The sequence below is a fragment of the Rhinolophus ferrumequinum genome, chromosome 6, assembly GCF_004115265.2.
Source record: "Rhinolophus ferrumequinum isolate MPI-CBG mRhiFer1 chromosome 6, mRhiFer1_v1.p, whole genome shotgun sequence".
Taxonomy (NCBI): Eukaryota; Metazoa; Chordata; class Mammalia; order Chiroptera; family Rhinolophidae; genus Rhinolophus; species Rhinolophus ferrumequinum.
In genome coordinates, this window is record NC_046289.1 from 61,553,167 (window position 1) to 61,571,160 (window position 17,994).

Consider the following 17,994-nt stretch of genomic DNA (forward strand, 5'->3'; position numbering starts at 1 on the left):
GACTCCCACTTCATTTTTGTTCTGTCCCTACTTTTAAGTCAGTGACAGTTTCAAAAAAAAAAAAAAAAAAAGATTCCAACCACAAATTTGGTTAAATTGCTTAAAATATATAATAAAAGATCACTTAATCTATGCTTACAGCCATAACCTGAGCATAACCTGAGTTATAAGCTCAATGACTCCCAATAAATAGTTCTTCTAGGTACTTTAATTAGGCCTTAGTATCTAACACCAAATAATTTTCCCAAATAAATAAGAGGAAGGCAGCCCTATACCTTTGTTGCTCTAGGGTGACACCATTAACAGCCCGGCAAATCATTTTTGTTTTAAAGCTGTAACTATTTGTTAAGCATTTATTAAGCTCTGTAAATATATAGGGAACTCTAGTCCCAAGAGCTGTGTTCTATACTCTCCAAAAATATCTCTTGGGAGGTAACACAAAATTTAAGTCCTCACAATAGTGATTTTATTAAATTAGTTGCTTTATAAAACATTGCAGATGTCATAATTGTTAACATAACAATTTACCAAACTGTAGTTAACTGGTGCAGCTTGCTGAGCATGTTTTATAAAGGAAAGGAAATGCCAAAACCCTGTTTAAAAGTTGTTCCATTGCAGCCTAGGAGAACAAAGGAGATTTGTTTCTCAGACACTTAAATCAGGCAAATAAAACAGGTAGAATTTCCCTCCCCCATTTGAAGCACTCCATCAGTAGAATTGTCTGATAAACTAGACAGTCTATGCATTTAAGAGATTCCACAGCTTGTAATGCAATAATGGAGCGTTTACCTTCTTCAGCTTCAAAGTTGGAGGGTTTTGGTCATTTAATTTTTGAGTATCAAACTAGTGCTTTTCAGCCGCCGTATCTTCACTCTGAGATAAGCAGTCTTCTTCACAATGTATTTTTAATATCCTCACGCTCAATTTTAAGACAAAGCAATTTTAATACTAGGTGCACACCACATGCCCTCGTTGCAAACTGCTTTTCTTGACAAGTTATGAAGTAGTTCAAGGAGGTATGGTTAAGGCTGTATTACTCAATGGTGCTGGTAAATACTACACAATTTTTTGTCATGTTGCAACCTTTGTTTCCAATTTAGTGACTGCTGCTATAGAATCAGATAGCAACAATGACAACATTATTAGGTTTGTTTTTTAAAAAACTATGATTTAGTAGCAACTGAGTTTCCCAATTTTAACCCCTTGGCAGCAAGTTCCAAGTTCCCTCATTTGCACATTAGCACCTAAGTGTCAAGGGGTTATTTAAATAACCAGCACAAAAGATACTGCACTTCTGATTGTAGCATTTGGCAGAACTGAAAGGAAAGGAAGTTGTGCTACATGTTGAAGGGATTGTGGGCAACAAAAAGACACCAGAAGATAAAATGTCACATGAAGTCTTCAAAGTCTTGTACATATCCTCCATCATAACCTCCATAATCTGCCAGATCGTCTTTCATCGTGGCTTTTAATCCCCCTCCAGGAACCACACCTTTCTTCTTCTTTTTGGCTTTGCTTTGCTAAAGATAAAGGAGAGTTAATTTACAACATTTATCTACCATGGGCATCTTACTTGGTATAGCAACCCTCACAGACACCGAAGCCTCTGGTCCCAGGAAAACTGTAGTTCTCTGAGGGAGATCCCAGACCTAACCCAGGGCAGCTACTATTAATTCAGGAAAGATTGAACATGTCTGTAAACAAAAGGACAGTGATGGCATTCACACTCCTGTTCTATTTCAATTTAAACAGTATTGGTGAACTGCTTGACTTTTAAGTTTCTTAGATTGGGCTCCTACTACACTTGAGATTATGTCTACAATGCCATCCAAATGTAACATTTCCCCACATAGCTTGCTCTTACCTTTTCTTGCTTCTGTTTTTCACTACAAAGCACAGTCAATGAATTGGTAATCTTTTTCAAGTCATCAATTTCCACTAAAAGAAAAAAGTATACCACTAATTTTTAAGCAAAATCTAATTAGTCCATCTTTAACTTCAGTAATTTTGAAAAGGCCATGAAATTAAAAGGCTTAAGAAATTTTGAATTTCTCCTGTTTGACATAATAAAGAATCATTCAATCTATAGCCAAGCTCACAAATCAGAACTATTTAAAGTAAAATGGCAATCTCAGCAAGACACCATTGCTCAACCAAAGAGAAACTGCACATGTCTTTATAGCTCAGTGTTCCCTACCATTCTTCCTTAACCACTCAACACACCGACGATAACCATGCCTTTCCGTAACACATCCATTCTTAAACCTCCAGGTGATCACTCCCCACCGCTTGGGGTCTCCATTTTCTAGCACAGGAACTAGAATGAAAATAGTAGGTATCTCAGAAATCTCAGTGCCCTACTAGAAGACAAGCCTGTATAGTGGGCAACGTATCCTTTCATCTTTATAAAACCATAAAGCTATAAACAGACACCAACCAGCTTTTAACTATTAAAAAAGTTTTCAATTTTGGTTAGGAAGCATCTTCAAAAACAGGAAAAATAGTATATACAAAAAATATCAACTATGGGTATATTGCTGATCAAATTCAGAAGCCCCAACTTAGTAATAATTTCTCAAAAACACAATTTAAAATCCATTATATAGAATTCCTTTTTCTCAGTCTTAAAAACAGTAAATATTAACAAAACGAATCTTTCCACATTGGTGCTGCATCACCCAGGTTGTCACTCCCACACACCCTGCCCCTGAAACGTGACTCCTCCCAGGCCATGGCACCACACCCATGGACCAGAGAACAGATGCCAGCTCTGTTGAGCAACTTGCACCTGGTTGGTCACAGGCTTCCTCATTTGTAAAATGAACACAGACACTTGCTATGGTTTCAGCAATAAAATCTTGTATGCCCAGAGAACATTTCCCCAAAAGACACTTCCTAGCCCCTTTAAAGATCTAATTAGATAAAATAAGCTAGTTTTTTTTATTAACTCCTGTGCCAACAAACCTCAGATGTCTCTTTGGGACCTCAGATGTCTCTTTGGGAAGCCATTGTAAAAACATTACGGAAAACCACTCAAACTCATTGTATATTTGCAGAACATTTCCTCAGTAACTGCTTAAAAGCAAATCCTAAGTCTATTATAGCATCTGTCTCCCAAAAAGTTAACCTCCATCTTTCTGAGTATGATGTGCCCTTACTAAAATCCACCCACAGGGGACAGAGAATTACTTACATGAAATACACACATCTCGAACTAAGGCTTCCAAAAAACTGGCATAATATAGTGACTTTTCATATTGTGTAATTTTATCTTTTAGTAACTTTCCAAACTCTGTGAAGTCATCTCTTGAAGATGGGTTCATAGCATCTATGCCATAAACTGTATTAGTAACACCTGTAAGAGAAAGGGAACACTGGAAATATCAGAAAGATTTTTAAAAGTTTATAAACCAATTAGCTATCTGAATAACCGTTATTTCATTCTAAAGCAGAGCTTCTGAACCTGGGCCCACTGGAGTCCTTAATAGAATTCAGGGGGGTCTGTGAGTCTGAATGAGAAGAAAAGATTACAGCTTTATTTTTACTAACCTCTAATTTAGTATTTCCTTCCATTTTGATAATAGGCAACAAATCACAATGGTACTAGCAAAACGACTGCTCCCAATAGCGATCCGATACTTTTGTATCACGTTAACAGTTGTTTCAGGTATCTTGAAACATTTTTCAGTCATCATTACTTTCAAATTACATTACTTATTAGGCCTACCTTAGATCTTATTTAATGCATTAATTAAGAAGCACATTAATTATTATAGCACAAGTTATTTTAATATTTTGATACCTATTTCAATATAACAGGTTTCCTTTGTAAATAAAATCCTGTCTATTTTATTTTATGCATTTAAAAACATATTAAGAAAGACCCATAGGCTTCACCAGACTACCAAAGGAGTCCCTGGCACAAAATGATGCTCTTAACCGTTTGTCCAAAACAGCCCACAGTAAAGTGGGGAGAGAAGGAAAACAGCAAAGAAAAGATGGTTCCTATCAAAGTATCCAGCTAACTCCAGAAGCTAAGCAGGAGCATACCATGTATTAAATCCCAATAGAAAAATTAATCTGTCCTAAAAGGATTCTAGGCTAAGAGACAGTATACTTCTGTATCCTCTTCAAAAGTCAAGTAAATTAGTTAACAATATCACTGATTCAGTATTTCAGTATGAGAAATACATATTGAAATTCTATTATCCAAATGGTGACTGTATATTTTTGCCTTTTCATCTGTAACTGGTGTCCCATATTAGGATTTGTGGGTACCGCACAAACCCTTCTCTCAGTAAACACATGGGTGGCTTTTACCATCCTATGACGACACAGGCTGAGTGCCTTCCGCAAGACAAGTGCAGTTAAGACCTCCGAGCACACACCAGTGCTGAGGAGCACCCCCAGCCACTCCTAACATTGCTAGTGACCCACTGAAAGATAAGGTCATATTCCCGTGGAAAGGAGAATGCTCACTCCAGTCAGCATGCTTGATCTGTTTTAGAGGAAGGGTGTGTGTGTGTGTGTGGGGGGGGGGGGGGGGCGTCGACTAGATCTACTCTGCAAAGTACTCAAAAGATGATAATCAACAACGAATTTGGTTAAAGTGAGAGCTTTTAATTTTCTCTGGCTGTTTCCTATTTTTTATCTTCTGTGCCATGTAACTCGCCCCCTGGAACACTCTGAACTTACCCATTTATAGGATCCCGAACATGTCTTTATCTCATGCACTAACCACAGCTGCAGGTATGACACAGAGAAATGAAAGCCCCCTAAAGACAGGGCATGGTGAGGGCCAAGAAGGGCTGCAGAAAGACACCACCCTTAGCACAAGAAGGCACCGCGCCAAAGCTGAAAGCCCGCACGGGACCAACACTCTATTGCCTGAGTCTCATCCAGACCGAACACAACAGGATAGCCCTACAGGCAGTTCAGTATTGAAATTTCAAAGCCACAGGTCTCACATTTCAACCAAATTTCATCCAGCTGATGAATAATTTAAAGTAGCAGCATACTTTACTTGGGTCCAATGACTTTTTATCTTCATAGTCTTTTATTTGATACTTGAAACGTAATTATTAAAAAATCTGAACATGTATCTCACTCTACCTTAAGTAATGAAATCTCAAATATATAGACTTAAAACTGCTTTCTGGTATCTAAATCAGCCAGTATCGTGTTTCTTCAAGAAAGGGATGTTTCCTGAACTTTCCTAACTTGTAGTACGACTTCACAGTATTCACTTGGAACCTCGACACTGCACTGCAAACACCCCCCACTTACCGAAAGTTTCTTTTGCTAATTCAAGGTCTGCTTCTTCCTGTAATTTCTTTAGCCGTAGTTTATCTGCTAATTGTTCTTCTGGTGTTAGCACTTTAGATTCTTCAGGCTCTTCTAACTAAAACGAGACAGAAATGAAGTTTAAAAGGGCTGGGATTATGATGGGTGGGCTTAATATATCTGTATTGTATGAATTTTTTTTAAACACATATAAATAGCAAACATTTATATAAAAGTGTTTACATACTGTATTTCAGCATTCTTCCAAATACTTTAGATATTCTCATCCTAATATTACAGGTAAAAAACCTGAGGCACAGAAAGGTTAAGCAACCTGCCCGTGGTAACAGAAGGTTAACACAGCTGGTTTTGGGACAGCTGAGATTCGAATCCAGGAAGACTAAGTTTATTTCTATAGCCTTTATTTAAAAAAAAAAAAAAAAAAAAAGAAGAAATTGAGATTGTAGACAAGGTGAAAATGACACTCTAACACTCACTGCTGCTAACACTATATATTGAAACACTCTTAGGGAAACTTGGTAACATGTATTAATAAGTCTTAGAATATTTTTATATGCTTTAACCAAATAATACCACTTCTCGGTATTTATCTTAAGAAACCAAAGATGCACACAAATTTTAACTACAAGGATGTCCAATAAAGGATTATTTATAATTGCAAATAAATTTAGAAAAAAACTAAATGTTCAACAGAACGATTAAATAAAGTATGGCATGACAATGCTATGCAGACATAAAAACATGTTTTTTCCCAAACAATCAGAAAAACATTTCCCCTTATTTATCTTTTTATATTACTTTGTACTAGTTAAAAAAGTAGTACATCATTCTAAAATTTAAAAACACACAATAGAAGTCACTTATATTCCAATCACACTCCTCTGAGATGACAGTTAACAATTTACTATACATCTTTTCTATGTACTGTGATAGAATTTTCCACAACAAATATGTATTACTCTATGAGGAGAAATTGTCAATAATATTTATCAGTGTGGAAAAAAGTGAAGGGAATTAGTGCCATTCATGGTTATCCATACCTGTGCAGTTTAAAGATTTTGACACAGAAGTCAACTTCTGAAATAGGTCATTTTATTTGTAATGGAGAAGATGACATGAGAAAGTTATTATGCCTAGTTAGGAAACCTCAGAATACATTCTAGAAAGAAAAAGGGAAATATCTTGACTTAACTGTAATAGTAGACCTGAATGTCATTTCCTGCATTCAAAACTAAATATACGTGTATCTTAACTCAGTACTGGGCCTAAGATAAACTGAGTACACCCAAACTAAGGTTTATGTTAGGGACAAATATCAAGATACAACAAAATAAGTGTAATTCTAACTTCAATGACCAAGAAAGATCCTATCAATACAACTTTTGACTTCTGAACATTATTTCATGTTTAAAAAACAAATTAAATGAAAACCTTAAAATTGCAAACAAACACAAATGTACATCAACCTAGACATAATGACACACAGGAAAGATAATTCAAATGGCTTTAGAATCCAGAATATAATTATACATCCTTAGTAGGATATATTCCAAGCCCAGAAAGAATTGCAAGGAAATCCTAAACTTCATCCAGTAGCTTACATTGTTAGCAATATTGGTATTGCAGAAAAACAATTATGTTAACATTATTAGAAACCAAGATTGTTAAAATAAAATATCAATATAAACCAATGATTACACACAAAATTTCCTAGCTTCATCTGTGAAAAGGGGTCTAGACAGCAAGGCCACCCAAATAATACTGAGTACTACAAGTACCTAGATTTGACCTCTAAATATCATTTCCCACTGAAAGAACCCTCACAGAAGTAGTTGATTCCAGGCTTAAGGAAGAGAGTTTACTAGGTGAGCCTGGCACTTCTTATTGTGCCAGGAAATAAGGAAGCTTTCAAAGACTATTGGAGTTCTGTCAGAAAGGTAAAGATAGCAACTACTTAAAGGGACTCCCCTGGCCAAAGTTGGGGCAATCTGAGCATCAAAAAGAATAATCACCATATCTTAGTAGAACACAAAAACCTGTAAGTCCATAAATTTACTCAAAACTTTTTAAAAACCCACAAAATCCCTCATTTTTCACCACTTGAAGTTACTACACCCCCCTCCTTACTCTGAAAATTGATAATTAAAAAGAAGGAATTAAGCTTTTACTCTTCCTTTCTAGTACAAACCATATCCAAAGTAACCAAATAGTGAAAGAAGCCAGCCAATAAAAAAATGGAAGAAAAGTCACAGAATGAGAAAAATCACCATTCTGCAATACTTTGTGAAGTAATTAGGGAATGATTATTGATGATACAAAACTATTGGGTGAGAAGTTAAGATGAAACTGGATTACCTCCAAGAAGAAATACGTAATTTTAGAAGGATCAGGCTGTCACCACGTTAACCCAGTGATCAATTTTAGCATCACTAAGAATAGGACACATTGATGTGATATGATGCAATATGAAGCACACAGCATTACCTCTAAAGCACTCCAACCGAAAGTGTTTAATCTGAATCCAATCAAACTTTCAGACTTAACTCCCAAGGTACAGGAACTTGTAACTATAAGGAAGCAATCAGACAAATCTAGAAGGTGGGATGTTCTACCTGAACTGGCCTGTTCTCTTCAGTAAGTCAATGTCATTTTAAAGAGAAAGACGAAGAAACGCTCAAGGAGATTTAGGATACATTAACAACCAAATGCAATGCAAGGTCCTTGTCTGAACAAACCAAATGTAAAACACATTTTGGGACAATTGTAAAATGCATGAAGTTTGTTATTTGATCATATTTTAGTGAAAAAGAATAGAAGAAGCAAAAGTGGCACAATATTAACTGTTAAATTTAGGTGATGTATATGACTATTCATTTTGAGATTTTTGCTCCTTTTTCATTTGAAATTTTTCTTAATGAAAAGTATTAATAAAAAAGGGGGGGAAGTTCTCTATAATCTGATATGGAAAGATCGCCACAATATATGAAGTAAAGCAAGGTGAAAAACTATTTAAAAGGGGAAGGAGTAAGAATATATAGTTGTATCCAAACACATAAAGACACCTTGTAGACATAAACCAATATTTACTTATGGGATAGAAGGAAACAGGATAAATGAGTGATAGAAGTGCTTTTTAATATTATTTTATTTTTGAATTACGTAAATGTGTTTTTTATCAGAAAACAATACAGTATTCCTGATCTTGTTCCAAATAATCAAGAACAAAAACACTTACACAGCACATGGCAGAGAAACAGATGCTTTTTGTATTTCACTCAATAAGTACAATGCAAATAAAGACTAATCACAACTAGAAAGAACTGCAGGCAATGGCAAAAAAAAAATCACTGACGGTGGTCACTACATAATCATGACTGTTCGTAAATGTTTGTGAAAACTTAAAAGGCATTCTAATACATAAAGCTTCTGGGCTTGGTTTTTGCAAAAACCACAAATTCAGTTTGAGGATTCACTTATCTGGTGGTGTCCATTTAAAGTCTTTACAAACTCCTTCCAATTGCTAGGTAATATTTGTTGCCCATTAAGACACTACCAGTACTGATGTGAAAGTTCTGTATTTTAGAAAATGAGTAGTACCTACCCTCTTTTTAATTTCTTCTTGCCTTTTCCTCTGTTGCCGTTCTTTCTCTTTTATCTTCTCTGTTATTTTTTTCTTTTCTGAAATTTTGACTTCTGAAAGTAAAGAAATGTTTTAATAGTTATCTTGAATATTTTCCAGTTTGTGGAGGAGATGGACATACTTGGGTACTTCAAGAGACCAAACCTCCTCAGCTCCAATTTCAGATGGTGATTTCCTGGCAAATAAGAATGGGAAAGTTCTGGGGCTCTTCCTTTCTCGTCTCTAACCTGACCCCTATGATCCAACTGTCTCCCTTCCTATTTCCCCAGAGTCCGTTAGGCAGGACTTAGATCATTTAACTATGATGCCATACCCTTTACTCTTTCCTCCTAACAATAGCACTCAAACAAAAAAACAGCAAGCATCTAATTTGATTATGTTTTGAGAGGAGAAAAAGAGGCGCAGGAAAAGAATAAGGTGGGAATGGAAGGATGTTTGGTTTCTCAGTACCAAAATTTCCAATTTTGTGAGCATTCTGTCATTTGTCTTAACATAAGCACCAGATGCTCACCAAGATATAAAACCAAACATAGAGGAACCCCAGTGGCTTACCTGGTTTTATTTCTGCTTCCTCTTTTTTTTCATCTTCTTCATCATCCCAGTTATCCTAAAGAAAAGGACCTCCATTAATAATTCTTGCATGTTTACTTTTCCATGTGAACTTGATTATCAACTTGTCTAACTCCACAGAAACAAACTTGTTGTATTTTATGTATTTTTGGTACTGCATTAAATTTATAAGTTAATACTGGAGAACTGACATCTTTATAATGTAGAGCTGCACTAGCCAAGAAAAAGGGCTGTCTTTCCATTAGTTCAAGGCGACGTCTGTATTTTTCAAGGAGTGTTTAAAGTTTTTCTCCTAGAGGTTTTGCACATTTCTCTTTAGGTTTATTCCCAAGTATTTCATCTTCTGTGTTACTATTATAAATAGCGTTTTTTTCCTTTTATGTATTCTTAACTGGTTATTATTTGTACATGGAAAAGCTATTAGTTTTTATATGTTAATTTTATATCCTGCTACCTTACTGCTTTAGTTTTATCATTGATTCTCTAGGGCGTCCCAGGTATACTACCATATCATCTGCAAACAAGAGATAGCTTTATTTCTTATCAGTTCTTATGCCTTCACAATTGATTGCTTTTATCTAACTGCACTGGCTAAACCTGTCAATAGCAGCAGATATAATGTCTGTTCTTCTCTTAATGGAAATGCCTGTAGTGTTTCCCCAATGAAGTGCTATGCACCCCACTACATTTATGCAGTAAAATTTATCAATCTTTTATTGCCTCTTGATTTTCTTAAAGCAAGGAATTTTCTTCTAGAACATGTATATGACTTCATTGTTTTTTCATTTAGATACCTGATCCATGTGGAGTTTCTTTTGTGTAGTGTGAAGTATGGATCTAATTTTATCTTTTTCCAAATGGGTACCTAGTCAGCACAGCATCGTTTATTAAAAAATCCGCCTTTAACCCGTCATTTACCACATACTCTATTTTCATAGGTACTTGGTCTATTTCTGCTTTCTATCCTTTCCCTCTGGTCTACTGTCTCTTCATACACCAGTATCATACTGCTTTAATTACAGAGGCTTTATAGTATGTTTTTATGTAGGCGAGGGCTAGCTGCCTCCTGAAAGTTTTCAGGTTTTTTAATGTTTTCCTGGTCATTCTTGCATTCTTGTTTTTCCATATGAACTTTTATATCAAACTAGTCTAATTCCATAAAAAAGCCTCTCCATTAACAATTAAAACACAACTAAACCAAACTAATAGTCTCTCTTAAAGTAATTCAGTTGTTTTAAAATAAAAAATTGAGGACTTTATACTTACTTTCCCAAATGTAAAAATATCCAACATTCTAGCCAATGGTTCAGTTATTTCAAGCAATATTCCATACAACACATCCCTGGTTAATGAATTAAATCTACGTAATATTGAAGCACAGTATTTAAGAGGAATCAGGAACTAACCCAGAGCTTCATGGAACACACTCCCTAACGTGGGCAGGGCACTTTAAGGTGGATCTATGCTCTTGTCTTTTCTGTGCCTAACACAGTCATTGAACTAAAAATAAACTATTATCAACCAATTTTCTAAAGGCTCCAGAATTAAGAAGGCTTGAGGTTAATAAGGACAGACACAGCCCTGTATTTAAACAGGGCTTTAATCTATAGGTAGACGGGTCATTGTCTCAGCAACCACCAGGCATACCATGACACGCCATTTGACGCTGAGCCACAGGAGGCCCTGACGCTACTAGAAGATGCGGAGGCTGACTAATGTGCCATAACTATGACGCCAAGTTTCTGGTTTTCTAACAAGACTGATCATAAATCTGAATCAGTCTAGGTATATAAACTAACCAAACCTTGATTCTTAAAAATCTGTTAAGTCCACCAAAGAAAAAAAAAATTCCTAGCTAAGGCTACCATAGGGTCTGCAAACAGAGTAGGAAGAACTAGTATAAAAGCAAAAATATTTTTATAATCACCTTACCTTGGCAATTTAACCCCCACTTTCAGAGTTAACAAACTGAAAACAAAACAGCTAGTCATTGTTTAGACATCTGAGACTAGAGTTAGAAAACAGAAAGCAAATGTTTGCATTACCTTGCTGGGTTACTTAAGTTCTTATATCAATACACCATAGTACAGAAAGAACCAGAGAGCTAAAAATAAAACTTAACTACCAGGCATTCTTTGTTGTTTTAATCGTCACAGAACACAGAACAGGTGGGTCCTGTGAATGACATGCTGCTTAGGCAGTGCTTCAGATAGGAGCACTTGCTTACTGCCAGGGGTTGCATATTTATAACTCTCTGCTAACAACAGTGATGGTAATAGTAATAGATAGCATTTAGTGAACGCTTACTTTGCACCAGGTGCTGTGCAAAGAGCTTTACATGTAACACACTTAACCAAAGTCCTGTAAGTAAGGTGGTATTATCCCCATTTTACATACAAGAACACTAAGACCCAGGGACAGCTACCCTACAATCTCAGTGAATAGTGAGGGAAACTGTCCTGAATGGACCAAAGTTCCTTTAAAGTATCACAGTAAACAGGACTTCTTACCTGAGTCCTGAAGTATAAAATAACTATCTGGGAACTAGGTTCCTCCCCACCAAAATGTGTTCTTTCAATTAGTTTTGAATGAGCTCCCTTGGAATCACAGGGAATCCCATCAAAGAGAAGGGTGATGGCACATACTACAGAGATATGCCCAGCTATAACTGTTATCAGTTACCCGTATCAAATTGCCTGTGTCTGTTTTCTACTAATTTTCAGAAACTAGTCTAGCAGCCCCAGGTACAAGGAGGCTAAGTGGGGAGAGGTATGGCTGAAAATGAGCAGCTCCATCCCAATAACTCCAACACAGAGAAACAGGTACAGCAGAGGAGCATTTCTGTTCAATGCTGATGTTCCTCAATTCCCTGTCCCAGTAAAACACCACCCCCACCACCCCCATCTCATTAACAGTAACTCTATGTCCCACCTAAGTCGCTGTCCCTGGTTTCCCCATCAAAGCGTAAACTTTACCCCAATCAAGTTAAACTGTCCCATCAGCCAGACCTAAGAAGGCTTCCTAGAATTCCACAACAGAGTGGATTTTAGTAGCACAAGCAGTGGTTCCTAACAGGTCCTGGGAACAACCATACCTGCTCCTCAGTTCATAAAAGCACCACGGAAAGGCATGTCTTTCTTGTCTGTTGCCCTCACCCCAGAGAGCTTGAGACAAGTCTTGGCCTGAAGTCACTACCATACTGGGGACAAGTCCCTAAAGAAGGGAGCAGAGTGAGGTCAACAAAAAAGAGACTGGTCACATTTCCAAATAGATACAATCCCAAAAGCAAAAAGCCAGGTAGCTTTGCCCAGGAACTTAAAAGAGTTTTTGTTTCCTTAGTTATAAAATTTGCAAGTGCCCTAAAAGTAAATGTAAAGTAGAATGTCTAAATCTGCCAAATTTTCTATAAACATCAGGACTTTGTAAATGCTGACAATAAATTCAGATAAAATGCAAAAAGGATTCCTAGAGAAACACATAAAATTAACATTTAAAACGGAGTGAGTCTATAATTTAGCAAGCCTTAAATGGTTATTTGCTTCAAGAAACTACCTATCAATATCCAGTTAAATTCCTTATCCAGTTATTTTTGGTAGCCAATAAATCTTGTTATATCCAATTTATCTCCAAAAGAATCACTCAGGCTGCCCTCCTAAAATGGCTAGCTTAGAACAGATGCTTTTTATAAATATTTACTTTTCTATCTATACTCCTGTCCTACAGATACACACCCTACATCATTTGAACCATTTCTCTGAAAGAGATGGCTGCTTTTCAAGTTTAAAACCTGCTTCCCAATTGAACTAAGAATTGAAAATACAGAAAAATTTTAAACCCTGCTTTCTTTTTATTTCTAACAATGTGGCCAGTAGTTGGCTGGTCTGTCATTTTTATAATATACAACTACAGAATGTCACATGCTATGAGGGAACACATTTAGGGCTGAAAATGTTTCCAACTTAAGCAAGATATATTTATAGATCGCCAAATAGAAGTAGCTTCAAAAGAGCAGTAAAATTCTTCTGTCCCATAGCAATAGCCCACTAACTAACATACAATCCTTCCCCCCTTTTTTCTTTAGTTAGTTTAGATAAAGCACAACCTCTGGCAGGAAAAAAGCCTTTTACTGGTGTTTGTAAGTTATACTGACCTGCTCTGCGAGGCCTCAGAACTCTGTAATGAGTTCCTGGCAAGGCTGGACTTCCCAGCAAAGTTCAGCTTTCAAAAGTTCAAATGTTCTTCCATCATCTCAGAACTATGCTGATCTCTAGAAGCCAAGTCATTCATTTAACTCAATTCATTAAGTTTTTAACATCCTACTATGTATGATGGCTCAGTACTCAGTTGAATCCCATTGCAATGCCTACCTGTCTCATATTCAAAATCGTTATCAATCAATTTGACTTTAAATTCCTGGCTAAGCAAGATCACAATCAAGACACAGAACTCTAAACAAGTGGCTTATTTATTTTCAGTGGTCCAGCATGACAAATACATCAAGTAAACATTTTTCAATAACAAACATACTTTCCTAACTAAAAACTTACATTTATAAAAATTGTCAAGATATTAAAATGATATAATTGAGGTTTTCTTCAAAATAATCTGGTCGGGGAGGAGAGCAATAAGTGGGGATATATAAGAATTAAGACCGGCCATGGGTTTATTAAACTTTTCTTTCTACTTCTGTAATGTTTGGAATTTTTCGTAAGCTACACATACTCCCATTTTCTCGCAAAATGCCCACCTTCTGAGTACTTCCCAACAAGCTCCCATTTCTCTGAATTACAGATCTTCAGATGTGCTGTTTCCAATGCTAGAAAAATGTCTTTACTGTGGTAGATTTAAGCTATCATCCCACATAGGGTCCTAACAGATGGTTCAATGGGTAGGATGAGGCAGGCAGCTTTCAACTAAGTCAGTTCCCTAGGATCTTTTTAAGAAATTTTATAACAACATTATAGAAGCAAATGCCTGAGATACTTGAACACAGCCAGGAGAAGTTTTCACAAAACAAATTCTACACCCTTTGAATACATCTAGCTTCTAATCTGTTCTATTGAAATGCTGGGAGACTAGTAAAATGTAGTAAAACTTGTATTGTCCCTGCTTGAAGTGGGTAAGTGTGCTCACTGCCTTCTTGTCAACACAGCCTACACATCATTCCAGCAACGGGAAAGGAGTGCAGCGATATGTAACAAGTGAACAATTCCTCCCACTGCCTCTGCATAACATCAGTATAGTAAGGAAAGTATAATAAAGCCAAAGTGGCAGCAAAGCACACTCCCTAGCTTTCACCTTTGTAACTGGGAAGAAGCATAGGCTTTACCCCCACGCCATGAATATTAACAATTCTACATTTTTACCTAAATCCACTTCCGCCACTGCCAGCTTTTTGAATAGTCCAGGCAGCAAAATGCTATAATGTCTACTGAAAGATAGTAACTACTGGAGCAAATTACTGTAACAAAGACCTCAATTTTCTTTTCATTTCTTAGGATGCTACAAATGACATTAAATCTATATTCTTTAAAGTTAAACACTAGATACTGACATAAACTGAAGAACTTACTGTTCTACATATCTTTTGAAGAATTTTTAAAAATTCACATATTGCATTAAAGACTATGATTATTCGATCTCATGGAAACTAAGCATTGTGTGCATCTCTTTACCAAAGAATTAGGTACTAAAACATTAGAAATAAGAAATTCGGTATTACTACTGTCCAAGGTGACAAAAATTTAACTCTAGATTGGTAACCTCTGAGCAATCAAAAACTTGCTAGATAAACATGGCCATTCTATTCAGAACACAAACTTCACAGTAAACAGCTACCGTGGAGAGAACTTACTTACTCCTTCTGAGCTTAGGAAACCACAAAATATGGCACAAAATAAACCCCACATACTAAATCTAAACACCTAAGCATACTTTCCATTAGCCAGAAAAATTAAGACATCTTGAAGTAAAAGAGAATTAACATTTGAGTGGCTACCAAGTCCCAGGCAACTCTGCTTAATGCTCCACATAATAAAATGTAAATTATCCCTGAGATAGCTCCTATAATGATGGCATTTACAGACTGGGGAACTAGAACAGAAAGATTAGAAAACTTGTTTATGACCACAAATATAGAAAATGTCGAGCCAACAATATAAAGCCAAGTCTGTCTGATTCCAGAGCCCAAGAATCAAACTACTACATGGATACCATATCTTGGGAATTTTGGAGAAACTCAACAGAAATAAATCAAAATTTCAACTCAGAAATAAAATGAACAAGTTTAGCTTTCTTCTCCAAGATCAACTTCAAAGTTTATGTAAAAGCAGCTATTTGTATAAAAGAAATTGTGCCTGAAAGAGTGACTGGACAAGACGAACTTCATGGTCCCTTACAACTTGTAAATCACCAAAATTAGTTCCAAATGGTCAGAATTATTATCTATCAGGATTGACACAATTTAGGTTCAATAATCTCAGACAGTCTACTTTATAATATCAGTGCAGACAACTCCATTCAAACTTCATTTTCTGGCACTTCCCGCCCCCATCCATCCATTTCTCTAATCTTTTCTTTTCATTTGTTAACTTATTCCCAGTTTTCATAATGGATGTCTTAACTGCCGCATCCAGTATGCATAGAAAAAGCGAAAGGACAACTCTGAACTAAAGACTCAACACAAAATCCCCTACAATGTAGAGGTAACTAGTATCTTGCAATGACGCTGTTAACACAATCCATTCCCAAGTCTACACTACATCTGAATAGAAGTAGCTTCACAATAGTCCTACTCATTTATTAACCCAGTGTGTGCAAAGCTCCCATCATTCCTGAACCTCAGGCTGTTCGATAAATTGGACATTCACCTCAGCAGACACAGGAAAAAAGGGTAAAATCCAAACAAAAGCAGTATTATTAACAGTGATTATCTAGCTTAAACTTTTTCAAACCAAGCAGAAGGACTTGTAGGGTTCTGAGTATATGCTGAAAGGTAGAAGAAAGTAAAATATTCACTAAATGAATCAAAACCACAAAATACCATTTTCTAATTCATACAAAACTTTTATCTGTACAAAATGAAACGATTTTGAGAATTCTGTTAATAAGAGTCTTAACATTCTGAGCTTGAGACTTTTGAAACTATTAAAAAATGCAGCAGTCATAATCTCATCTGAAGCCATATGATCAGCCCCGCAGGAATTTTCAAAAACAATCTACAAGGCATAGAAAAACAAACAAAAAAAACCTGGTCCCCTCTCTACTCTTACCACCTTGCTATCTCCTTAGGCGTCATTCGTGTGTAAATTAATAAGTCACTCTGTCAACTCTGCATTTTTCAGGGTTGCTGTGTGGACTACCCAGGTTTCTGACCAATAACTTCTGGCTATTCAGTACTCAGTTCATCCTTTTACCAGTGTATCGGGAAGGAGGCTAAAAGTTATTTCACTTTACTGCTTCTATTTCTCGTGCGGAAAAAGGTTAAAATTAAGCCATAATATTTCACTCATCTACTTGTTCAAACTGTACAAACGGGCCTTCGGAGACATAAATGAATTTTCAGCCCTGGGGAGACCTCAGCTCAAAAAGGCCGGTGGGTTGTAAGATTTTTCCATATGGCAGCCATGGAGGCTCAATACCCAACTTCCCGGTCTCACCTCGGCGAGCAGTCCCCAGACTGCGAAGTTTGCACGTGGGCTGGCCCAGCCGCTGCTGTCACCTTCCCGTCGCCAGTTGGCGGGTGGGATCCAGGCCGGGGCGTCGACCTTTTTTAAAGAAACGCCGGGGCCACCGCTGCCGCCCTCGCCAAGGAAATCCGGAAGGCCACACTACCCGTCTCCGGCCCATATGGCCCGCGAGCGGAGGGGAAGCAGGACACCGCTGGGCTCGAAGCTCGTGCCTGGACTCACGGCCCGCAGGCCCGGGCGGCGCCCCTGGGCCCAGAGTCCACCCGCCCGCCTTTCGGCGACCAACCCCGCCCCAGACGGCGTCAGCCCGCTCCGGCGCTGCTCGGAACCCCAGCCTGCACCCACCTTGACGTCCTCGTCCTCGTCCTCGCCTTCCCAGCGGTCTCCGCCGGGGGTGCCCCCGCCGGCCCCCACCTTTCGCACCGGGTCTTCCACGGCGAACGTGTCCGCGTCTACGGAAGAGAGTGAGCCACGTTAGTGCCTGCCTCGGCGTGCGGCCAGCGCCGGCCCGGGCTCTTCCCCCGGAACTTCTCCTCACCCCAGGAGTCGGAGTCCCCCGCCGCTGCCGCTGCTGCTGCCGCCGCCATCTCGAGCCGGGTGTGAGCGTGTGTGAGCGGAGAGCCAGCGAGGACTTAGCGCGGCGGCGGTGAGTCACTGGATTTGCTCTCGTTGGCCGCGCGGGGCAGGCTGGGACCGTGGCTGACTCTACGCCGGAGCCCAGGCCCCGCCCCTCTGGCGGCGGCGCCGGCGGCGGCGGTGACGCGCGCGCGGGCGGGAATGGGGCGTGGGACG

The 17,994-nt window shown here is 38.0% G+C and overlaps 1 protein-coding gene across 1 annotated transcript; it reads right to left on the reverse strand.

Moving 5' to 3' along the window:
- Positions 1-443: 443 nt before the first annotated feature.
- EIF3J (eukaryotic translation initiation factor 3 subunit J) lies at positions 444-17,882 on the reverse strand. Its single transcript, XM_033108534.1, has 8 exons — positions 17,741-17,882; positions 17,548-17,654; positions 9,497-9,551; positions 8,906-8,997; positions 5,287-5,401; positions 3,194-3,355; positions 1,865-1,938; positions 444-1,520 (listed from the first exon to the last, which is right to left on the reverse strand). The coding sequence occupies exons 1-8, from the start codon at positions 17,787-17,789 to the stop codon at positions 1,389-1,391; spliced, it is 786 nt and encodes a 261-aa protein (XP_032964425.1). The 5' UTR covers positions 17,790-17,882; the 3' UTR covers positions 444-1,388.
- Between the last annotated feature and the right edge of the window lie 112 nt (positions 17,883-17,994).

Excerpts from the sequence above, each read along its gene's own strand:
- EIF3J (XM_033108534.1), bottom strand. The coding sequence starts at position 17,789 with ATGGCGGCGGCAGCAGCAGCGGCAGCGGCGGGGGACTCCGACTCCTGG. Across the intron at positions 1,939-3,193 it reads TCGAGATGTGTGTATTTCAT|TGGAAATTGATGACTTGAAA; the intron begins GTAAGTAATTCT and ends TTTTTCTTTTAG. Across the intron at positions 1,521-1,864 it reads AAAAACAGAAGCAAGAAAAG|CAAAGCAAAGCCAAAAAGAA; the intron begins GTAAGAGCAAGC and ends CTTTATCTTTAG.